Source organism: Acipenser ruthenus, chromosome 8 (assembly GCF_902713425.1).
Source record: "Acipenser ruthenus chromosome 8, fAciRut3.2 maternal haplotype, whole genome shotgun sequence".
Classification (NCBI taxonomy): domain Eukaryota; kingdom Metazoa; phylum Chordata; class Actinopteri; order Acipenseriformes; family Acipenseridae; genus Acipenser; species Acipenser ruthenus.
Window position 1 is genome coordinate 31196483 of NC_081196.1, and position 25832 is coordinate 31222314.

The 25832-nt window shown below is 36.7% G+C and overlaps 1 protein-coding gene across 2 annotated transcripts; it reads right to left on the minus strand.

The window, feature by feature from the left end:
• Positions 1 to 353: 353 nt before the first annotated feature.
• slc9a2 (solute carrier family 9 member 2) lies at positions 354 to 25320 on the minus strand. 2 transcript variants are annotated; one of them, XM_034011270.3, is made up of 12 exons: positions 25162 to 25320; positions 22925 to 23388; positions 16055 to 16305; positions 14813 to 15030; positions 14353 to 14552; positions 13694 to 13783; positions 12800 to 12870; positions 11920 to 12084; positions 11541 to 11637; positions 3139 to 3255; positions 2433 to 2514; positions 354 to 1074 (listed from the first exon to the last, which is right to left on the minus strand). In XM_034011270.3, exons 2-12 carry the CDS (start codon positions 23303 to 23305, stop codon positions 641 to 643), a joined length of 2106 nt encoding a protein of 701 aa, XP_033867161.2. In that variant the 5' UTR covers positions 23306 to 23388; positions 25162 to 25320; the 3' UTR covers positions 354 to 640. The 2 variants fall into 2 exon arrangements, with proteins under 2 accessions (XP_033867161.2, XP_033867160.2); XM_034011269.3 differs by having other exon boundaries at positions 24782 to 25320.
• Between the last annotated feature and the right edge of the window lie 512 nt (positions 25321 to 25832).

The window sequence follows — 25832 nt, forward strand, 5'->3', positions numbered from 1 at the left end:
CCTTTCCCACCCTCGCCCCGCAGTGGTGGAATGACCTTCCTACAGATGTCAGGACTGCCCAGTCCCTGACCACCTTCCGGCGCCTTCTCAAGACTCACCTCTTCAGACAGCACCTGTAGAAACTCCTCCCCTCTGGACACTATCACTCTTGCTTAATGTGCTTTACTTGCTCTTATGTGCTCCCTATTTTACTGCATTTAATCCTGTACTTTAGAGTACTGTAATCTGTCACCAGTGTTATTTAATCTGTAGTATTTTGTATTCGTTACTGAATTGTATTTTGTCATATACTTGTACTTGCTAGAACATTGTATTTTATTTTGCTCTTAATTCTATTCATACTTGTACTGTGATTCTTGAAATGTATTTCTGTTTATTCACAGAAGAGCAATAGCACAAGCAGTGGAAATGTGAGCTTTCCCACCATGCATCATGCCTGTCCTGGAGGTACAGTACCATCCATCCTCGTACAGAAAATGCATAACCAGCTGATTGTTCTACAAGGGTTAAGGTATCATTTGAACAAGTGTTCATATTATATCTACAGCTTACAGTATTATTATTATTATTATATAAACTAACATTCCAGCTGTAAAATGTAATGTTCTAAAAAAAAGGCCTCCAAGCCAATTCTATAAAGTCAAGGTTTATATTGATGCATGGGCCTGTTCAGAAGAGGGTGGGTAGTTTCAGAGTCACTAGCCTCTTCCCTGGCCTCTTCCCTCCTATTGGCTGCTGGTGTATACCTAAACTCCTCCATCTCCATCTGGTCTTCTTTCTCTTTGTTTTTTAAGCCTTGCTCATTGAATAACCCAAACTGCCGCATTGGCGTTAGTGCTCTCTTTGTCCCTGTTCCTCGTCCTTTGCTGTTTTCACTCATTGCACTGCCTCCACGATTCTCATAATCAACCATTGGGGTCCTTCTGCTATCTGTTCGAACTTCATTCACCGTTTCTAGCTTGTTTCTTGGTGGCTGCAAAGCCCTTCGTGGCTCCTTGGCCCTTAGTTGAAGACGTGGTCTTGCAGGGGGAAAATTAATTTCAGATGCGATATCATCATCACCATCATCATCACCTAGAGGGAAAGAGAGAAAATAATGACACGTTTATTTATTGCACTTGATAAACCAAATGTACAAGAAGTCAACAGTTCAAGCTACATATTAAGTATTGGTTTATTAACAGTTTTAATTATTTCCACAATGTACTATCCAATTTACTATCCAAATGGCAGAATATCATTATAATTAAATATTTGTTTCGGGGCCATCAGAAGAGGTGTTAAAAAAGAAAAAAAGAAATATTTACCTGTTTATAACGGAGTGCACCAATGTGCACCACATTCACAACCAGACAGATGGCACTAGATCACTATTTTATTCTTATGCCAATGCATTATTTTGCTTTTACATCAGTACTAATAAAGACCAAGTATTTATACCGGCTCAAGTTAAGCACTCAAAACAATGTGTTGTGTAAATAGTGCTCTTTATATGCAATGCAGTATTTACACAGCACTATATGTAAACTAAAACAGACTTTAGATCCAATTGAATAGTAAATAAATACTGTATGACAAAATAATAGTGTTAAATGATGCTGAACTACAAACCAATAAATGTACTTTTCTATATCTCCGAAGGAAGTAGATTTGTAAGGCCTTTTCATTACTTCATTGTGAATATGTGTTTAGAAATTGAATATATATTTTGCTAAGCTACACTACTGTTCGAGAAGTACCCCTACAGTTTTGTTTTTAAACCTCCATATTAAAAGAATCTGATACCTAATAAGACTACGTTGAAAATATGAGCTCTATAATGTGCTGCTGTGGCCAAATGTTTTGCATTACCTAGAACTTTAGGACATAATTAAAAAAAAAAAAATGAACATAATTTAGATCTTTTATTTAACATTATGTAATCAAAGAAATTACAAAATGATATCCCAAAAGTCTACCGGAAGACATAAGAGTTGTACATTAATTAGTTAGATTACAAAATGTCAAAAAAACAATGTCAGTTTTTCATTAAGTATATGGAAAACTACAAAGCTGTATATAATTCAATATGTTAACGTAACATTATTCAGCATGTTTCATTCGACTTTATGAAGCAAAAGTTCATTCTATAGGGTGATGCAAAACTTTTGTCCATAGCTGGACGTGTTTCCTTTTAGAAATATAAATAACCTGGTTTGCTTTCTGATAAGGTGGAGTGCACAGAAGGATACACAAAATAAAAATATACAGCATGTAATCCTACTTCACTTCACAACCACCATTAAAACACCACAAAACACTACAGTATTCTGCCACAGAGGGGTTGGGTCTTTAGTTTCCTAAAGTAATTGTTGTTGAACAAAAGATTCTCCAAGAATATAAACAGGATCTTTGCCAGTTTTTTAAAGCAATGACTTAGGAAGATACTTTACCTGTCAAACTGTATTTTCTTAATCTCAGTCTCGGTTGAAGGTTTTGGACAGTAGGAGGAAGGGAATAGTACTTGGCAGCAGCCTGAATGGAAAAATACAAGACCTTAGTATGAAACCTTCCCTCCTCACTTTGCCATACAAACAAGTGCATGCTATATAGGTGTGTTGCAACTTATATCACACAGGTGTACAGAGGTGAATGTTGCTACTGAGCCAGAGAGGAAGTCACAATTGTGTTTTTTGTACTGTAAGTAGACAAATGTTTCAGCTAATATTTTTATCACTGTCCAAGAGGAAAGTGATAAGATGACCGACCGGTGTTTGACCTCATGGATTGATTGTTTTAAATTATTGACAAATTTGAAAGGCTTGCTTAATCAAACAGAAAACATGGGGTACAGCAGGCAAATTCCAGAACTAGATCCTTGAAACCCCTGGAGGCCTTGGTTCAAAACCAGGTCTTGGAATGAAATTGGTATGGCACATCACAGAAGGATTGAAATGGCAGGTAATGACTGAGGTGTGACTGTGAATGCCTATCCCCAGAATCACCAGCACCAATGTGTCGCTCCCTGTGGAATCTCCACGAAACCAAAAACATCATTTTCAGTACATTGAGGGTTGTTAAGTTTTTATTCTAAAGTTTCATTAGGTTTTATTTTTTTCAGAAATGAGAAAAACTCCCAATCCCGTTATAAATACTTACAGGTGTCTGCCACGTGCCAGCCTTCCTCATACTCTTCCTTATGGTAGAGTGTCTGCGCAAGAGGATCTCCTTTGTCCGGGTTTCATTAGGCAGGGAATGTCTGGTGTATGTTAACGTCTGAAAAAATTGACAACATTTACAAAAGTGTTAAACACTAGAATAAGTGATAACTTAAACAACATGTGATTAAACAAAGCTATTTTTTTGTAAAAAAAAGTTGTAACAAGAAAACAGTCAAGAAAGTGAGAAGCTATATATTAATATGTATTTGCATTTATTTTTTATGACAAGACTGCCAGACACACCTCACCTCTGATAGTGAGTTTCAATGGGCTGACCCAGTCTGACTCATCTTGGTTCATGTCATGTTTTAAAGCTACTAAAACACTGAATGCAAGTAGGGAGAACCAGAGCAGAGCTTGGGGAGTTGAGCAGGATTTTCATGAAGTACTGTTGTGGATAATTTAAAAGTATCATAAAAAAAATGTAATTGCTAATATCTTATATATTTTAGATGCCCATTTCATATGTTATCTGTGACCAGTGTCCTCCCCCTCAGTGTGTAAGCTGGTGACACAGTGTAGTGGACACTTCAGGTTTTTTGTCTAGCTGTTTTTGTAGCTGTTGTTTATTCTTTAGCTGGATCTAATATACACTTAGACAACTTTATTCAGCAACTAAATATGGAAAACATTGCCACAAATTTGCTACCAGTTGTACAACTGCAAATAGTAACTGTCTAGTAGTTTACACATGTCAATGCTGATTAGTAACTTGTTCACAGTGTGTTTTAAAGTTTATTCAAAGCCTCCTTCCTGACTTTGTTAAAGAAAAGAGCACCGTCCTGTGTTGTTACTGTGATATGCTGAAATGAAGCTGCTGAAAGAAGTTTGATTTATTCAACTCATTCAAACCGGAAACTAGTTGCTATTGGTTACTGTATTGCCACTGACAAACTTTATTTGCTATACTAAATTTAAATAGATAGCTTGAATGTATAGGACAGCTTGGAAGCAGACTTGGTCTACATTGACAGACAACATTCAGAAGGCATGTTATGTACTAGAACAGAGATTTTCTTTCATCAAGCAGAAAAAAGGTAAAATAAGAATACTGTATTTATGTATTTTCCAGCAGATCGATTTGGATCAGAAATTAAACATAGTTTGAACAATAACTTTCAAGGTCCTTTACCAGATATTAAGGACCCCGTATTGACAAATCAGGTTAAAGGAAATCTCAGATCCACGTTTTAATCTGTATTAATGGAATTAGACAGCTCCATCATCAGTCCGACTGTGATATCAAGAAAGTAACCACTCACAAATATTCTGTCTGAGTTATGAATTGTTTCATCCATCAACAAACTAATAAAGCCATGCCTGGCTTCAATTACTGAAGAACAGTTTGAAACCAAACATGAGAACAGTGTCACTTCTAGCATGACTTGAAACGGATGTCCAAGATAAGACAGTGAAAAATTGAATTAGTTAAATGTTTTTATTTTTTATTGGCTCCAAAACTAGCCACCTGAAATCTTTATGAGATTAACGGTAATGTTGTGTTGTTGTAAGGCCTTTATTATACAACAGCACTTGAATGTTACATAAATACATACTCACCATAAATTGATCCACAAGATTTTTACAGCATAGCCAAACACATTAAAGAATGTAAAGTAGTTTGAACAAGGCCGGATTAACCCATGACCTAGACAAGCATACACTTGCAGGCCCCCTACGCCTGAACAAACAGCCACACACACACACATACATACAAACATACGTATACACATTCACACACCTCTATATACATTATAGCCCTCCACCCTTTTACAAAAACTCAGTTTGAAGTTATTATGAACAACTGAATGAATCTGACACAAAATTAAACTGTAGGGAGTATGCTAAATACGACTTTTCCTGATTTACTGAATAAAAAGGCAACAGTTCAAACAAAAAAGGAACACCATATGAAGTTGAAAAAGGTAATATGAAGGATGCTCAAACTTTTTTTTCACTAACGGTAGCTCCACAATAGTCCACGAAAATAAATAGTAAAAAACAAACATGCCTGTACATTGTTGTGTAGTCAAATACGTTACAGTTTACTGTACGCAAATTCATAAAAGTTTCCTGTTTTTTTTGTTGATCAGGTGGGGTTTTTAGTCCAGCAGAATGGTGAAAAATTGTAGGTTTTAGGCTAAAAGCCCCAAATTTTGCACATGTATAGTTTTACCTACTTATCAATATTAGATATGGACCAAATTGAAATTTTTCAAAATGGCCACTATTTTCACGATGGCCGCTATTTGTTTTTTAAGATTCAGACTTTTACAGACATTTGGTTTGTAAATTATATATTGATCACTGTTTTTGGTTAAAATTTGCACATAGGTAGGCAATGAACTACTGATTAAAATCTGATATTAACATATATGAATATATTTTTAAATGGTTAATAGATGGTTGCCGCAGATCTGAAAAATAATGATTATGGTCAATAATTAGTGAGCACTCTCCATATTTCATATAATTATTGCTCTAGAATTACACAGAGAGTAAATAAAAAGCTACAGTGTATCTTTCTTCCACTTTGACTCTTGAAAATCTCAAAATCTCACATGCGACCCGATGGTAATTAGCCTCTTTGGCTTTTACCCCTTGCTTTTTAACATAATTCATGTGCTTGACTGACCATTGTGACTGATTGATAAACAATGTTTTTTATTCAGGAACAGAGTTTGTCTTTATGTACAATATTTCAAATGTAATTCTAGAATTTTGAATTTTGTTTTGTTCTTTCAATGCTTATTCACGTTCACAATGTCCTCTACATTTGCACAGTGCTGTACACAACACCTGTGTTCTCATACATTTGCAGGGCCCACTACATCCCTTATCCACTTTGCATCCACACTTTAAAAGTTCGAGGCAGGATTAGGATGCTTGTGGAAGTGTAGTCCAAAAAGGCTCCGACATCTGTGTTGGTCCTCTCATCCACCTCCGTTCATCTGGGCAAAGCATATGAGAAGGCACCAATTTCTGTCCCCAACAGTGTCCAGCCTGGTATGCAGCTTTTTTAGTGTGCTGAAGTAAAACTGCAGCAGTTGGAGGAATTGCATCAATTGTCCTGCCTTTGTTTGTAAAGAGCTCTTTCCGAGCCTCATTTACACTTGTGCATGTGCTTCCTCTGTAATACATAACTATGACATACCTTTCTAGCAAAGGCATCACTTCCTTTATGGTATCTTGCCTGGAGAAATTGCTCAGAGCTTCAAAAGCTGGTGTAACATCTTCCAACAAATTCAATGTTTCCCATGCAGATGTCTGGTCACACCCAGTGAAGGCATGAAATGCAAGTAGAGATATTGCTTTCTCTGGGCTCAATGATTGGGAAATGACATGTACAGGGAGGTACCTGAAGTGCTTACCAACTCCAAATGCAATCCACAGTTCAATCAGGTTAATCTGCTGGACCATTGCAATGGCTAACACCAATACATCTGTGTCAGCTGTGCGCACCATCACTTTTGTATAGCCTTGCTTGTCAGCATCAGCCACATGAAGGAGGAATCTGGTGTCAGCTTCTTCATGACTGCATGGTGATAGGTCACTTGTATCATCCCTTGATTTGCTGCAGAGCACCTCTTGTCCTTTACTTGAAATCACCTGCTGCTGTTGTTCACATTCAGTTGTGACTGTTTGCTCAGCCAGATAGTTGAGGAGCTCAGATTTTTTCTCATGAACTCTGAGGAATGATTCCCAATTGCCTGGTAGTCTGTTATTAGGTTGGACATGCCTCTGCATACCTTTACCTCGTTTGCTGCGTGTCATAGCTTTGAGGCTGTTAGGTACATATTCATCCCAGATAATGTCTACTCTGCTCACATGTTGTAGTTGTTTTTTTACATATGGCAGGAAGACCTTTTGGGCATATTTCTGAAATGTCTTGGAGGCACCAGGGTTCAGCATGTTAATAATGGCAGCACCATCAAGAAGCAGAACATCAACAATGGGTGCCTCTGTTGGAGCAGGAGACTGCTTTTCTAGGCAGTCCGACTTGCATCTAGAGCATAGTTTTTCAAACTGTGACAGTGAAGGTGGAAAAGTTTTGTTTTCATGACGAAATTTTTTTTCTTGGAACAAAGAGAGACTTGGTTCTCTTGTCAAGTCACTCATCCACAAAGCTCTTATACTGTTCCTAGCCCATTTTCTTAATGTGTTGAACAGTTTCTGCCACATGACAATCTACTATGTCATGTGTGTCCAACACCAATAGGTCTTCACTGTGTTCCATAAATGGGTTGCCAATTTCTTCAACTGTGTCACACAAAGCTTTCACTTGCTTCCTGAATGTGACCTGGACTCCTTTCACTTGCGAATGTCTGGCCCTTTGCTCTGCTTGCATTTGATGAGCTTTTGGGATGACTAAAACTCATTGATAAATCTGGCCATCTCTGGACCAGACACCATCCAATGTAGCAGCTGAGATGTGTTTTCAGTGAGGCCGACTGCTCTAACATCTCCTTTAACACATTTGTTATTTTGCTCGTGGGCTTGGTCAGTAGGAATGGAGGAGAAAGCGTTTTGAATTTTGTGCACAACAAAGTTGCCTCTCAAATTTTGCTTTCCAGCTGGGTGCTTATTGGTCAGTCTCATCATGTCACAAATGTGAACTGGTAGCCAGCGTGCAATCCACACAAACCACATTTTTCTCTACAAAATTACAAAGCATGCACATATGCACATTATTTCAACAGCATAAACTACTTTGATTAGAATGGTATGTACATATATTTATGTAATGTGACATGGGTCTTACCTGTATTGGCAGTCACTGACCAGAGGACCTTGCACTGAGGGAACTGCAGGCTCTTTTTTGGGGAGAACTACAGGAGGCTCACTGGTGTATTTGCTCTGGTAGTTGAACTATGCTCTTCCTGTTGGAAGTTGTGCTATCAAGGACAACCGCACCACAATCCTTTCCACTGAAGTTTGTACTGGGGGGTTGGAACAAAGATATCCCTGTCCCATGCAGGGCACCTTGGGCTGTGGTAGAGCTGGGGTTATGGTCAATGTTGTCCACAGCAGCAGTGGTAAAGATGCCACAACAAAGTTTTGATGGACACACAACCTTTTCTAATTCAAAGCGAGCACATATACTATTTCCCATTTCAGTTGACAGAGACAGTACCCTGTCATAGGAGACTGACAATCCAAGATCGTGGAGCTTTTACACAAGGCCACCTTTCCTTGTCTCTGCATGCATTAGCAGGCCCAAGTAAATTGGAAGTGGTGGCTCTCGATCTGTTGAGTGGTAAGAAGCTATTGATCCATCACGTCGACGATGTATAGCATTAAATTGCAGCAGCTGTGAAATGCTAAGTGTAGCCTGGGCTTCAATCAAATTACTGGACTGAGTTTGGATATTTGGATCACCCAATATCATGCCAACTAATGTTGTAAGTGACTGAGGAACTGTGTCCTGTTGACAGTTATTTTCAAATGTTCCACTGAAAACAGACTTTGTATTAAAAATGTCTCTCCAGACAATTTTAGCTGCTTTTGCAATAATCATGGCTTAATCATCAAAGTCAAACTCAAATGCTTTCTGGAGTGCAAGTTCAATGTCTTCATTGAACATAAGTAAAACATTTCGTCCCACCTTGTGAGCCTGCATGTAGGGGAAAGTTGGCCAGAATTCTATTTTTTAGATCTGTGGCATGAACACGACCAGAAGTATCTGCTCCAAGCTGCTCCAGACGAGAAGTGTACATTTTGGTAAGGTCTACCATCTTAAACTGGGAGCACATCTGAGTCTACACGGGTTTCCTCTATGTACGTAACCAGTTCAGCTAGTGCAATGCCTTGAAACTTTTTGTCCTTGCTGTCTATATTTTTAACAATATGTGTTCTTTCTGCTTTGTTTTGCAGTGTAAATCAGACACTTTCAGTGGTAAACTGCATCTTGTGATATAAGTTATCCAGCACTAAGCTTTGCAAGTAATACTGTGTCCTGTAATTCCAGGCACCTTAAGCCCCCTCCTTGTGCATGTGTATGTAAAAAAGCCTTTGGGCTCAAAGATTAGTTATGATCACAATGTTTTTAAATCATGTATCAGAGTGATTAACAGCATATGTTATACTAATTGTATGCTTTATAACCAAAAAAAGTGATCAATATGTGATTTACAAACTAAACATCAGTAAAAGTCTGAATTTTGAGCATGCATGGCAGCCATCTTGAAAATGGTGGGCATTTTGAAAAATGTCAGTTGGGTCCATATCTAATATTGATAAGTAGGTGAAACTCTATACATGTGTAAAATTTGGTGCTTTTAGCATAAAACCCACATTTCTTTCAAAAATCTGTACCAATCTGCTGGACTACTTGCTTCATTAGAGAAAATGCCCTTTTCTCAAGAGCAGAGAAATCACGTATGTTGGCATACAAGTAAGTTTAGGTGTTACATACGGTAGATGTCTGTACCCTATAGAATTCTGTACCCTTGATGATTCCCCGCCAACACAGCTGCATTTTTTCAAAGACCAATGGACGTGAACACTTGATGTTTCTGAACAGTATTTACATGTAATACAATGAAAATGTGTTTTAAAAGAAAATAAAAGTTGTATAAGGTTACTTTAATTAAGGGTTTCGTGTATTGAGCAGTGCAGGATGCTGAAAGTACTGTATATCTAGAAAATCAGTGGTGTTAAATGTGCTATCTTATTTTGCCACAGAATTAGTTTTGTCTTGTTTACAATATTTGTTGCAAGCTGCAGCATGACTCAATGGCAGTGCTTGAGAGCACAGCGGGGCTCAGGCACAGAAATACTGTGCGTGCACATCTAGGGATCTTTGAAAAACTGCATCCACAGAGGCATGGAATCATGTGGGGATACATAATTCTATGGGGTAATATTACAGAAAACTGCATAACACCTGTCAGAACAATTTAATTTTGAGATACATGCCTCGGTTTGAATATCAGTGAGTTAAGTTTTTCCAGTCAAATCTGTATATGTAAAAAAAAAACAAAAAAAAAAAAAAAAACACATAATCTTTTTGGGGCCCCCCTTGAGTTCAGGCCCTAGGCACATGCCTAGTTTACCTGGGTGTTAATCCGGCCCTGAGTATGAATGTATGGTTATAAAATGGCTTGGATAAATTAAGTGCTGTGATTGGCTTAACAAGAACACATGACCGTGCAGTAAGAAATGGCTTACCGCACGGCTATGACATCATAGACCAACTTACTTACCTGATCTATTAATATTACTACACCTTAATAGTAACAAATATTTAAATAGTGTTTCTGTAGGTAAAAATGTCAACATACAACTGAAACAGTATTTAAATCACCCAACAAACAATGTTTTTTTCATCTGTCACTAAGAATTACAGAAAAAATTGCAAATATACTGTGGCATTTAGTCAGACAACAGAACAAAGAAAACTGAGGTAAGCAGTAGCAGTAACACTTTATTCAAAAGCCATCTGAGAAATCACCACACAAGTCTCACTCAGCATGTAATATATATGCAGCAGCGGCATCTACTTATTAAACTAAATATCGCCTTATAAAAAGGACTAGTGAGTATGTGGTGTTTAAATTAGACACAACAGATACAGCTCACCACTACCCTCCAATTTCAGAAACATATTTTAAACAAAATTAAAATCTCTCCGGCTCTCTTCTGACACAACCGTTGGGCTTTCAAACAAGGTCGGGTTCGGCATAGAATTCTATTGTGCTCGTCGTGGACGGGAAGGACTGCGGCACTGCGCAAACTGACATGGAAGTCGTTTAGTCCACATATCATCTAATGCTGTTTTACAATCTAGGTTACCGGCCATCGATGTGAAAACAGCCTCTGAAATTATTGGTCAGCTTCTCTTGAACACCGCAAAACCTGAGTAGGATCATTTCCTACATACACACACACAAACACTCAGAAGCTCCTCCCTTGATGTCAAGCACCAGTGCAGTGTTTAGCTGTTCTGTGAATCCTCCCTCAGATGTGGGAAATCAGTCTGCTTTCAATTTCCAAATGTCATTTTATCTCGAAAACTTTACCATAAATGGGAATATTCAATGTAATGTTTATGGCAAATAAAATTACAAAATATACGTATTCAGGGACTAGTTTTTTCAGTGGAAGGATACATAATACATTTCTAGTTTTTTCCTTAAAAAAGCTAGTTTGTGTAATTTTTTTCAAAAAAACTGTAGCCATTTTATAAGCAAAATAACCCACAGCGGCGTGCAGTAAGAATTGTCTTACGCACACCCTGTCATGGATTATTTCTTACTTATTGTACTGGTTAGGTCTCAACACTAGCCATTAAAAAATGTAAATAAAGAATTATATTATATAAGTATTTATTCAACTTACCCGCTCACGTATTTTATACATATTTTTGGACAATAACTCTTGCATGCTCCAAACTTCCTCCGGTAGGAATGTTTCACGTTTTGTAGGTTTCTGCTCCCTGCAGGGTTAGAAACAAAAACATTGGTTACAAAGGGTGTACTTACACTCATTATTTTCTTAAATATTTATCGGCAAGTACTGTATTCAATAATCCATTTATTCAAAATGAGAAAATCTGTCCTGTCTGACATTTCCAATTGAGAACAAATCAATGGCCCTTAGCTTCTACACGTGTTTTAAAAGCCGATTGCAAGATTTTTCTGTCTGTGCCGACATTTTTTTCTGGCATACCGAGGCCATAAACTAACTTGTCGTTTTACATTGAAACAGTTCTACTTACTGTAGGGAAGTCAATGATGGAGCACCACTGATTCCACCATTTGAATCCAACAACACAAGTGCATTTTGTAATTCAAGCTTCTTGTATAAGGAGACAATGCTTGATTGGGGCCTGTTGTCCTTGATTAGAACCTTCCTTAGAAACCTGTCATTAATTTTTTTAAACCTGTGGATTAATTTAAAAAGAAACCTCATATTAATAACAACAGTAAAAAATGCAAAGTAAGGCAGGTCCCCACTTAAAAGATGATTGAGTCAAAGTTTGGCAAGCACTGCAACCAGACTTTATTTTCACTGAATATCTGTAATGATACTTTAAACAATAGCTATTCTAAAAAAAATCTGAAATGTTATGCTTCTTCAAAAGGTGTCCTTAAAAAGGTGGCAAATGAAGAACTAGGTTGCAAAATAGATTTCAAACCCTGATATACCAGTCACCAAATTGGTTTTAGTATATTTTAAAATAGCAGTGAACCAGCAATATTTGTGTCCATAATAATCCACTATCAGGGGTCTAATATTTTTTTTTTTAATCTTTAGCAACCTAGTTCTTATTTTGAAAATCAGTCTATTTCAGTTTAGTTCAAGTAATGTATTAGCAGCCCTGCAAAGGGCCCAAGGGCAAACTGCACAGTAATTTGTATTTTTTTGTTTTTATAATCTGCTATGCAAGCTTGCTTAAAAAACCCTGTACATGTAGCCAGCTCTTTGTTGTCTAGTGATAACCCCATAGCAATATAATTTTTATTGGCTGCTTTGAATACAGGCCCTGAGTATATTAGGTTTAGGTATGTGTTATGTAACGTAATTGTGTTGACCACTGAGATATCAATACACAGCATGTTTTTTTCTTGTAGTAGAAAGTATTATTAAAACCGTACTTGTCTTTCCAGTAGTAGTGACTCCACTGTCCACAGAGATCTTCAATTCCAGCAATTGTATGTTCCATGGCCTGCACAAAATGAAATAAATAAAGTGATTAATGGAACTGTCCCTGAGCAGATATGTTATTTGAAGCTTAACAGTAAATACATTTAATACACTTGTTTTAAAGAATCAATACCAACAATTTAGAAGCTTTTAGGCTACTATTTGCATTACTCCTGTTTGTTTCAGTAATACACTTTTAATGCGGCCAAAATGCAGAAGTTAGGCAAACGAAGGATAGAATTAACCAAAGTCTTTCTGTAATAATGTTTTTGCCAAATAAAAAATAAAAAAAGTAAATGAAAAAAAACTACTATTTGAGACTGTATAATAATAATGGAGTTCCTTGTTAATTATATTTTCCTTTCAGAAAATGTCCTTTTAAATCTGGTCTAATGTCATACAATTTTATGATTTGTCTGCAAATCAACTGCATGTGCCACTGGAGGCTGCAACTGCAACTGCAACTGCAACTGGAGGCTGTGTGGTCCAGTGGTTAAAGAAATGGGCTTGTAACCAGGAGGTCCCCGGTTCAAATCCCACCTCAGCCACTGACTCATTGTGTGACCCTGAGCAAGTCACTTAACCTCCTTGTGCTCCGTCTTTCAGGTGAGATGTAATTGTAAGTGACTCTGCAGCTAATGCATAGTTCACACACCTGAGTCTCTGTAAGTCGCCTTGGATAAAGGCGTCTGCTAAATAAACAAATAATAATGTGCCACTCGCACATTTAAAGTACAACTGAAGAAGTTATATTTTGATTTGCAAAATTTGTTAAAAAAAAATTATTTAATTTGAAGTTATGACAGAATGTCATAGGGGACATAAGAGATTTTGCAAATGCTTACCCGACTATGAATCTCCACATTGATCGTCATCAGCTTTCTATTTGTCCTCCTGACATTCAGATAGTCTATCAAGGGTCGAATTGTTATCCCCTATATAATTATATATAAAACAGAAAGAAAAAGGGACACAAAAAAGAATGATGTCTCTTTAAAATGTCCTTTTAACCAAAGTATCATAAAGAACTTTGGAATGTCTTCATGAAAGGTTTTATACAATTGGTTATGTTGTTCTCAAATGCCATTTTTATATTAACAGTCTACACATTGCTGCTGTGGTCTACAAGGAAGGATTCCATTGAACAGAGGTATCTCAACATGAATATGACTTTTCCAGTACCACAACTCGTCTCAAATGGTTTATCTCTCTATATTGTTATTTTGGTTTGTGTTTTAGGTAATTCACATTGAATGCTAATTAGCTACCCATAGTTTGTGAGGCTGTGGTTTAACCTTTTCTATATACTGGGGCATGGTATACAGTACAATACAGTAAAAGGTATACTATAGCAGGTGGAGATCATATAGTTGAAATTGTTAAAAAAAGCTTACAAATATGTACAATTCTTAAAAATGCATTCAAATCCATTTACTGATTATATTTCATATTGGAATTATTGCTTTTTTGAAAGAAACACATAACAAGGGAATCCTCTGTTCACCTGAATGAAGACTGTGAATATAATAACAGCTACGGCTGCAGTAGTGAATAAATTCCTTCTGGGGAAAGTATCAGGCAACAGGAAAGCTAGACTGAAGCAGATGGCTCCTCGTAGCCCACCATAGGCCATACTAAACTGGTCCTTGAAAGTGAAGGGGATGGTACGGAAATTGTTAATGATCTGAGCAAGGACAAGCACTCCTGAGAAAAAAAAACAAAAAAACAAGGGTGTTAAAAATGTAACTCTTAGCAAAGTATATAACCACAAAAAAGGTTCCATCAAAAGATTTTTCTTTATTTTACATTTTCATAAAAATAAATGATACCTGTCCAAGTATGCTTTATAGTTACAAAATGAAAACCAAACAAACTAAAAAAGTAAAACAAAATAAAAACAATAACAGAACCTAAAATATAAAACAACAAAGAATGTTGCCTTAATTATTGTAGGTGTCCCTTACCTAACCCCCGCCACACAATGCAGAAGATTAAGGTAAAACCAATGTAGGCCCAGTTCCACTCATGCTTGCTGGTCACTGTTGTAACTCCAAGGAAAAAGAAGATGAGAGTCTCACTGACACTGCTCCACATCTTCAGAAAGTGCCGAATGGTGGTGCAGGACCTCTGAGAAACATTTTCTTCAACATAGTACTTCATTGTCAAGGCACATGTTACAATGCTGAAAAGAATCAGATTATATGGTTAATTAGTGCAATTGAATTTTGTAATTGTACAAATTGTAGAAGTGCACTAGGTTTTTTTTTTGGCAAACTAATAGACAACAATATTATACAGAAAAAGATGTACCAGGAACTTCACCCAAAGCTACTGTGGTGGTTAAGATCTGATATATGATAATCCTAAGTAACCTTTCTTATGATTTAAAAATATAACTTCTCTAGTTCTACAAACCAGCATATAGAGTTTTTACTTTTTTCCTTCATATTACACTGAAATGGAATTTCTTTTGGGGTAATATACAGAGAATGCCAGGTTCATAACATACAGATGTAAGTGACTGTCACAAAGACGGACGGAGTGGGTGGCGTCAGACCAGAAGCAGGAAATAAACAGACAGAGAGGTGTGGTTTGGTGGAGCTGAGCGAATGGTTTCGCTCAGCATTTAATAAACAGCACAGAAAATAAAAGTTTTTAACACAAAACACGGCACTATACGCCAAAATAAAAAGACAAACAAAACGTACTACACTTAAACAGACAGACGAACAAACGCGGTGAGTGAAAACACTTCTAATTACTTTACTTTGTTTTATTTTCTCCGTCTCTCTCTCCCGTTCTCCACTCACCGAACACCCAACCCCGAGTGAAAGAAATGTGCATCTATATACTGTTGTGCTGGGATTCAATTACTAATTAATTATTCACTTGAATCCCAGCACGTGAATTAATTCTGTGCAACCCCGTGCTCACATATTACATTTAACCAGCACGTGAAGTGATTTGTGCCCTCCTCGTGCCTAAATACAAATCTACATTTTTAAATACACGTGAAACACAGACCCGTTTATATCCCGTGTACCAATGACTATACACCAACATTAACACACGCAACATACAACACATAACACACAAAATACACACAGGGGCGGGCACTTCGTCACAGTGACACATAAAGCAAAGTATCAATTCTTATGGACACCTACCTATATAATGTACAGAATAAATATTTTCAGTATACTTACGCCATGATGCTTGAGAGTGAAAACAGTTCAGCAAGGAGGTATGCCAGGTAGCTGTACATGAAGACGAAGACAGGCTCAAGTTCTCTGGTGTTTGCAGTGAACCGTGTTGTAAATGCTGCCACAAATCCAAACAAGAGACCAAACATTATGCCTCCAAACCCCACCACAAAGAAGTCTGCAGTACCTAGGAAGATATCTATAGAGTCCACTTGGTCCATCTGGGATATATACTTGAACAAACTGTACAACGCCTACAAGGAAAGAAAAGAGTTTTAGTAAGATTTACAACAGGTCATTATCAGGGTCATTAAAAAGTCCCTATCTTGGTCAATTTGCATTGCTGTTGGGGTAAGAAGCATTCCTAACGGATTTGAAATGCCACATTCTGACATTGTTAAAGTGATGTCAATAATGTAGGGCAGCTGGGATATCAAAATCAACACTGTAGTACAGATACAGGATTTAGTTGGCATTTTAATGTCATTCGAGGAGACGATGCTTGACTGGTTTATCGTCCATTCTTCCGGCTGATCTGAGCCCCCCATACTGCTGCAGGAGGCAGCTGACGAAAACTGAATCCTTTTCGCTCATTCCCTTGCCTGGAACATCCTCTTTGCAGTTTCTACATTTATTGGAATTGCTATTATCTATACAAACAGCTTGATCTGAATCTGATTTTACAGAACTTGTGGCAAAATATTTTCGTAGCATACTGTCTGTTTTCACGCACCACCGTTTTATTTGTGTCCGTCAGTACAACTATTTTTCAAACTCAACACAATGAATGAAACTTAGTATTCAGACTCCCTAGTAACAGAGTAATAATATATATAATGTGTGTGTATCTTACTGTACATCGTTGGGTTCAATAAATGCAGGGGGAAAGTATGGAATAGCCTCCCTAAATGAAAGACTCACGCGCCGCCTATGCTTGTTAAGTAAACAGTAACACATGAGAGGGTGTGTGTGTTGTGAGGCAAAGCCGAGTGCTTCCGGCCACCTGAACCCATGCGTTCAAGTGTGTTATAGGTCTTATAAAATGGCTTAAAATATTCCCCCCCCCAAAAAAATGTTAGATTTTAAACTTCAAATAAATGTTTTATTGAATCCTGTCCTTCCGCCAATGCAAAATGGTCCCTATATTTTAGCTGTAGAGGCCTACTAATTGGCTAGAAAAACATATTACTGCGGAGTAAACTATACTGTATTATATTATATATTAAGCTTGCATTGTAACCCTGTACTGCCCTGTAACACCTGTAAGTCGCCTTGGATAAAGGCAACTGCCTAATAAATAAATAATAAAAATAATAACCATTAATTGTTCATTTACTAAGATATGTAGATATAAAAATGTGTAACTTATGTGTTTGATAATATACTACAGCTTGATGTGGTGTTTTCTGAAAAGGAAAACTAAAACAAATATAAAATAAAACTGCCTACCTGTATGTTTCATACACAGTGGTACAGTGTGAACATTTGAAATTACTGTTCCCCTACAATAATCACGCTTAAGACTCAGGGCTTGCTTGCTTGCTGAGAGCCACCCATAGTAAACACAAACAAAATTGCTTACTGCATATTAATACACATTGGTGTCTACAATTAATGTACTGCTGTTTACCTGAAATGGTAAATTACAGTCTAAAGGATTAAAACAAGATATATCAAAATACAACAGCAGCAGCATTTCACTTCATGTCTGAGGACATACCAAAGCTCATTACAAAAACATGTTTATTGAAATACTTTATTGATGCTGACAGTGTACTCAGTATTGTTTAAAAGTCTGATATACCTCCTAGATCTTGATAATATATATATATAAATCAAATAAAATCATTGGGATCCTTTAAAATCTGACTTGACAAAGTTTTGAGGTCAATCAGCTACTAGGAACCAGAGAAGCATTGATGGGTCAAATGGCCTTCACAAAGTTCACAAACTTTCTAATGTTCAGAAAAATAATGGGTTTATAGGTTAAAAATCAAATTTTACTGGAAGTCTGGGATACCAGCATTGCTAAAACTTATTTAAAGGACACAAACAGGATTTGTGTGGTTTTGTCCAATTGCTGCTTCTGCACTCTGCTTTTTCTTTAAATGAAGCCCAATATATGGCAATTAATGCAATGAAATATACAGTTGTAGTCAAAAGTTCACATACCCCAGCAAATTTCTAGAAATTTCTTGAAAACAAATAATTATAGGAAAAATCATTTGTAGCAAAAGTTTTGCTTTTGTGGATGAGGGAAAAAGAAATAGATTTTGCAAAACTCCAAAAATGCTAATTCAAGAGTATTCATACCCTGACAAGTAAAATGAAATTAATAGCTAGTTGAGGCACCTTTAGCAATAATAACCTCTTTTAAATTATTTGGATATTTGTCACTGAGCTTTTGGCATGATTCTTTAGTGATTTTTGACCATTCTTCAACGCAAAATTGTTCCAGTTCATTCAGATTCCGAGGACTTCTCTTGTGCACAGCATTCTTCAACTTATACCAAAGATTCTCAATTGGATTTGACTAGATTTGACCATTCCAGAACCTTGATTTTATTCTTCTTTAACCATTCTGAAGTGGATGTTGATGTGTGCTTTGGAATACATTTTACCATGTATTGGAACTAAATGTCCTGTGACATTAGAGGAAAAACAGCCTGTGATGGGGTGCTAGCTCGCCCCTATAAATTTGTGTTTTGTTATTGTTGTTAGTTTTACTGTTTTCATTATGTTTTTGTGATTCTTGTTTTGGTTTGGATCAACAGGGAGGGGGTTAAATTCCTCCCTGTAAAATACATGTGAGAATGTGGCTGGAGCCTTAAGTGTTTAATTGTTAATTATTAGTTAATTGGGCTCCAGCCACAGACTATAAAATGCAGGTGAAACCCTTTGTGTGGGGGGTTTTTGGGTGAGTTTGTTTGTTGGTGTACTGTGCTGTGCTGTTTAGTTTTTTGAGAAAGAAACTGTAGTGAAAGCGAATGCCCAGCCTACATGTCTGTATTTTGTTTAAACCTTTTGTTTGGGCCCTTGTGCCTATTTATTTGATTATTTTTGTTTAATAAAGATCATTATTTTGCCCCTTCCACTGTCTCTGAGCCTCAAACCTCTGTCATCCTGCCACACAGCCCCATAGAAGGATATTACCACCTCCATGCTTGGCAGTAGGTATGGTGTTCTTTTCTTTGTACGCCTCACCAGACTTTCTCTCAACATGACCAAATAGCTTGATTCTTTTTTTCATCACGCCACAAAACCTTTGACCAGAACATATCCATCACTCAATGCTGTTTTGCAAATTTAAGCGATTGTCTTTGTGACGTTTTCCTAAGAGTGGCTTTTTCCTTGGCCTGCAATCATTGCAAACTTCACCATGCAATACTCAACCTATGGTTGAAATGGAACAATCTCGGATTGTTTTTAACCTTCCTCACAACTCTTCTACTTGTTCTTGGTGAAAGAACCTGCTTTCTTCCAGAGCATGTTGTGACAGTACCATGAGTCTTGTTCTTCTTGATAATAGAAACTATAGTTGAAATTGGGATACTCAAATGCTTGAAAATCTTCTTGTATCTTTCTCCAACTTTATGACAATAAATCATTTTCTGCCTAAGGTCTTCAGATAGCTCTTTACTTTTTCCCATATTGACTTATTGGTAATGACAGCAACCATCCTATGCCTAACCCTTTTATACTCTCATAAGAGTGTTCACCTACAATTCAGCATTTTCTAGACTTTTCTAGAATTAGCTTCTACATTATCATATTGAAATTTGTAGCACCTTGCAGATAATACTATCATAGCATCAAAGGGTATGAATACTTTTTTAATTTGCATTTTTGGCATTTTGCAAAAATGCAAATTCTTGTAACTTTCTTTCCTCATCCACAAAAGCAAAACTTTTGCTACAAAAGATTTTTCTTAAAATTCTTTGTTTTCGAGAAATTTCCATTGGGTTATGTAAACCTTTGACTACAACTGTAGTACCAGAAATGTGTTCCCCGTCAATAGGTGCATCAAGTTTAATAGCTCTGCAGTGGAGTGTTTTCCACAGCAGCTTTGAAACAGGTCACTCTGTTTTTGAAACCACCCTGTATTCATGTTCAGGAGGAATGTTTCCTAATGCTTTGTAACACGACCCATCATAGTCTGAAACTTATCCTACCCTTCCCACAGAAACTGGCTGGTTTCAGTCAGCCTCACCTTTACGGGCACTGTTCCACCAATAAACATTCAGCTGACATTACATGTCCCAAATGTCCAAAATGTTATTAAAAATGAAAAAACCTGTTTGACAGCATCTACACATATTTGTTACAAAAGACAACCATTTCAGTCCATTTGTTTTTATTTACACAGCATGGGTTTAAAACTTGTAAGAACTGTGTTTGTTAAGTGTTTTGTTTCCCTCCAAAATGTCGTTAAGAATTAAGTACAAGTGAATTCCAGGATGTGATTTTTTCTTATTTTGAAGGGGTTAAAACGACATAGGTGGACCTAGTGCAACTAATATTACATTTGTAATATGGCAATCAGGCAATAGAATCCCCTGTCAGACACTATATCCTCCTTGGCAACAATCATTTTCCACTATACGCCTCAACTCCAGTCATTGTTTGTATAATATGTGCCTACAATTAGGCCCATGTTAAAGCTACTCTGAACTGATTTTGACAAAGCATTGCCTCCCTGTTGTCACTCCCTCAGGCAATATACACCTTCAGTCACGTGAAACCTAACAATGGTTGGACTTCTGAAATAAGTCTGATCAGTTCTGAGTATATTTAGCAGCAGAGGCTGACTGCTGAAACCTGATTATGTTTGTAATTAAACAAGGCAGTTAGAAGCATATTAGAACGACACACACCTAAGCAGAAGTGCAACTTGAAGCTGACAACCAACTTGTGTAGGTGTATACAACTATTGAATCCTTAAGATAAGCTCCTTAATATATATATATATATATATATATATATATATATATATATATATATATACATACATACATACATATATATACATATATACATATATATATATATATATATATATATATTTATTCATACATATATATATGTATATATATGTATTATTTTATGTCACATATATGTCTGAAGAACAAGGTTTTACAAGATGAAAGTAAGAATAATAAATTAGCTTTCTCAGGACTCTATTTTACAAAAAAGTAGACCAGGTTTATTGGTTTGTTTACCATTTGTTAGTTTGTTTACATATTTCCAACTGTAGTTTTAGCTGTAGTAACAAAAACTTCCTCTACTCTTAAAAACATGTTGCCACAACATCACATTCCTGCCCATCTGCAACCAATGGCAATTAGTAACTCAACAAAACATTTCTTGGGTTTATAAATGTGCTATTGCTTTCTCTTTCAATCTATACCAGTCCAAAACCTTGTTCCAGCCTTGAACACCTAAATTATAAAAAAGTCACTTGGGTGTTCAACTGAGCAACTGAGAACCTGGTTGGGCCTGAAGTAAATAACATTTTATGGTGCTGCCTTAGCTATACTTTATAATGGCTATAGCGGTGCCATAATTTTCATTTAATCCAGGCCAAGGTCCTTAGACAGAAAGTGCCAAAAGCGAGTACCAGTGAGTACAAGTGAAGGCCAGTTTATGGTAGTTGCTTAGGAGAAGGGCATTAGTCTTTAAGTTTAATACTATAAAGATATTTAATTTCAATATAATATCCACAGCAACCGTAATATTTAATTAGTTTCATTTCTAATGCTATGTAGGTATTACCATAGAAAAACCTCTTGCGCCATTTGTTTCTGAAGGTATTCATCTGTCCCTACAGTATGTTGCAGCAGGGTGGCACTGGAAGAGTTAAATTCTAACAAGAAAGAGGCTCTGCCCTACTGTGTTGTACCTGGATTCAGAGACTTTTCAAAGGTAAGAACATGAGAAATCATGACAAATGGAGCTGTGAAAACAAAAAGAATAGGTAGGAAATTATATTTAAAACCCCCAGGCTTGTACCTCAAAGTTGCTTATCAAGTGGGTGTCACCCACGCTAAAGAAACTTGCCCTGGCACCCAGTCTTGCCTTTTTGATGGTTACATTGCCTGTACAGTGTAAAGTTGGAAGCTTAGATGGATTTTTACGCAAGAGGGTTTATTAGGATGGAATATAAAGAAAATGTCCTGCAAGTACTCTTTAAAACCTACCTACCAACTTAATTTTTTTAATGTTCTTCTGTGACAGAGAGCAAATGAATCCGAGTCAACAATCTCCCTCCCGATCTGTGAGGGCACGGTATAACAGGAACAGTGTGCCCCGGACTGGATGGTTTGACAGTTCATGCCAGGGTCAGTCGGAAGTCGGCCATCCAAAAAGGGAGCGAAGCCCCAATACTAGAAGTCAGAGCCTTACTGCGGTAAGCGATGTGTCAGTCATGGATTGGAGGAGACGTGATTGCACTCGCTACCAAAGGGGGTGTGACTGAAGGTGTATCAGGGGATGTGGCTGAGCGATCTGTTCCTCTGTTATGGTTACAGACTGACCGAGAGGAGTAAAAGAAACTGTGAGTGTTTAGTGTTGTATTGTCTGTCTCACTAACTGTTGTTATTTGTCATTGTAGACGGCTAAATATCCGGGAGCTGTCACTGTTAAGCCAGCATCAAACCCGGACTGCACTGCACCACTGTAATCACTATTAATGTGTATTCACAACACCACTTGCACTCGGAGCATTCACATTTGGACTGGTGACCGTGTAGGTGTTTTAAAGTGTGTGTTTGTTGTTATTGTTTTGGGACTGAACCCTGTGGTTTTAGTTATTAAGCACTGCATCACCTCTACACCTGTGCACTACAAACCACTTTACCACATCTCCACACTTACCACAGTGATGGCATCATTGTAGAGCGACTCCCCGAACACCACAATATAAAGTTGCTCATTGATGTTTATTTCTTCAAACACGGCTAGCACTGCTACAGGGTCCACTGTTGAAATAATGGTGCCAAACAGTAGATTTTCCTGCAGGTTGATATCCTGAATCCCAAAAGCTTCAATTTGACAGATCCCAAAGAGGGAGATTCCAATGCCGATGGAGTTCCACAGTGTTCCAACAACAGAAAACCAAAGAACTGTGCCACAGTTCTCAAAGAAGAGACGAGTAGGCATAAAATAGCCAGCATCAAGTACAATAGGTGGCAGTAAATACAGGAAGAAGACATCTGTGGTCAGTACTGCAGGGGACTCTTCATGCACTGAATACATAATCCCTCCAACTATAAGTCCAATGGTAATTAGAAGGCAGCATTCTGGTACCCATACTGTTATTTTGTGATAAACATGGAAACCTGCAAGAAATAAAAAAATGTAAATCTTTATTTCATGGTCTAGAAAATGCTACAGTATCTAGCTGGTTAAAGGCTAGTAAACTTTGTCTAATTGCACGAGACCTTATCACCAAAGCACATAAGTAATATTCCTACACTTCTCCAACAAACCCTGCAAAGGGAACACAAAATAAGCAATTAGTTTAGCTTTGTTCCCCCCAGTGGAAGAATACAAAACATAAAATGTAGTCATATGTTTTAGTAATAATAGCCTCCATAAGCTCCTAACTGAGAGATAAAAAGTGCTGGCTACTGTTTACATTTTCACAGCTTTCATTAATTGTTTACCCTTGTAAGCAAAAACAGGTCAAGTACTATTTTTTTGGTTTTGTAGCACTGCAAATTTGAATCCCGCCCCGATAAAGATGATAAAGTTTTTTTCCGTTAAAGTCCCTCCTGTGGAATGCTAAAGAATTCCCATCCTCTTTCCACAAACCCACGTGTCATACAAGACGGTCGGACTTAATAGAAGCCTTTTTTATTTATTTATTTTTTTAAATCTACACTTAAGTTTCAGTTTCAGTAATGTCGTGCTATACAGCTATGGCCAAAAGTTTTGCATCACCCAAGAATTAACTAATTTTGCTTCAAAGAGTCAAATGAAACCTGCTGAATAATGTTACGTTTACATTGAATTACATAACGTTTTGTAGTTTTCCATATACTTTACAAAAAACTGACAGAAATTGCAAAATGTGACATTTCACTTCTGGTAGACTTGTGATATAGTATCATTTTGTAATTTCTTTGAATACATGATGTTAATTAAAATATCTAAATTAGGTTTGTTTAGTTTATTTTTAATATGTTTCAATCCTAAAATTCTAGGTGATGCAAAACGTTTGGCCATAGCTGTAGAGCCTACAGAGTTGACTGCATTCAACAGATAATTTCGGTTTAAAGCCTGCGAGGGGTCGATACAGGTAAGAAACCCCTGATCAATTACATTTACAGTAGTACAATTAAAAAGACAATCCAAAAATGTATTATAACTTGTTATTCTCATGTAGCCCAGTGCAGTTTTATTAACACCTCTTAAATGTAACAACCATTTGGGATTTAAATACAATTCAAATACAGAAGTGCCAAGCAAATGCCTTCTTATTATTTTGTTACTGTTAAATGTCAAATTGGAAAAAGTAATATTTATAAAATTGTACTACATTAATTTTTATATATATATATATATATATATATATATATATATATATATATATATATATATATATATATATATATATATATATGGCATGTTAAACCGATTTTGTATACAACATTTGCCAGTATAAGATTCATGAATCCTTTTGAAAATATACTTATTAGGTAACTGTAGATGATTGGTTGTTCTACTTACCAATTTTCGCCAAGGAGGCTAAAAGAATCCACAGCGTTATTTCGAATGGTATTTGTATACGAGGATAGTTCATTTGAAAGACTGGCAAATATTCTTTTTTGGGTGCAGGAAACGTGTGTACAGGATTAGAAGGTTGACCCGGTGATGAAGTTGTAGGAGTTTTGCCATTGCCATAAGCTGCTGATGATCCATGAATTAAAACCACAATATAAAACACGACCAAAGTCAATCTCCATATAGATAGAGAACCCATGTTAGCAGCTGAACTTCAAACACACAGCAAATGCAATTTTATAAATCAACAGACTGAATCAACAACACTGGTTTAGTGATGCATCTCAAACCAAACTGTTGTATTTTCATTAAAAAAATAAACTTACTTTACAAAATAACTTCTTGATGGTATATTCATTTACAAACCATAAATCCCTCATACAATAACCAGCCGATTGGAGTTCTGTATAATAATTTTTTTAAAATATTTTACATTTCCTGCCTTACTCGTTTTTCTTCTTCTACCTGCTGTGAAGTCTTTTACATTCTCGCCCTGGGAGTTACTTCACAGATTGTCGCTAGGAGGAAAACCAGAGGGCTCCAACAAACCAGACAAAGACTCACCTCCCCCACCTGTTTTATCATCCAATCTTTTTCAGTCCCCAACATCAAATAGAACCATTGTTACCAGCAATATTCAAAAGCCAAATGTTTTGCTTGTTTTTCAAAACTCAAAGTGTAGTGTCTGAACACCAGGTGCTCTTAGGTTTAGTTTAGTTAATTGTGGAGCAGGTTGATTCATCTGTACTTGAAATATTTAAGACATGTATTTCTTTTTGGGGGGTTTTATGGGTTTTTTTTTAGAATGTACTTAAGTATCAGGAGATTGTTGGTTAAAGAAAGGGTTACACCTTCTAAAACTCACAATATTCATTTGTTTAAAGGTACAGTCTCTAAGGGCTATGTTCATTGTTAAATGTACTGTGGAACAAAAGACTACTAAGCATATTACAGGTGATAAGAAAATACACGTATCCTGTAACCAGTTTAGTTTTTA

Coding starts and splice junctions, on each gene's coding strand:
- slc9a2 (XM_034011269.3), bottom strand. CDS start 25,034: ATGGGTTCTCTATCTATATGGAGATTGACTTTGGTCGTGTTTTATATT. Junction 11,638..11,919: donor CCATCATTGACTTCCCTACA/GTAAGTAGAACT, acceptor CTAACCCTGCAG/GGAGCAGAAACCTACAAAAC. Junction 1,075..2,432: donor AAGAAAATACAGTTTGACAG/GTAAAGTATCTT, acceptor CTTTCCCTCTAG/GTGATGATGATGGTGATGAT.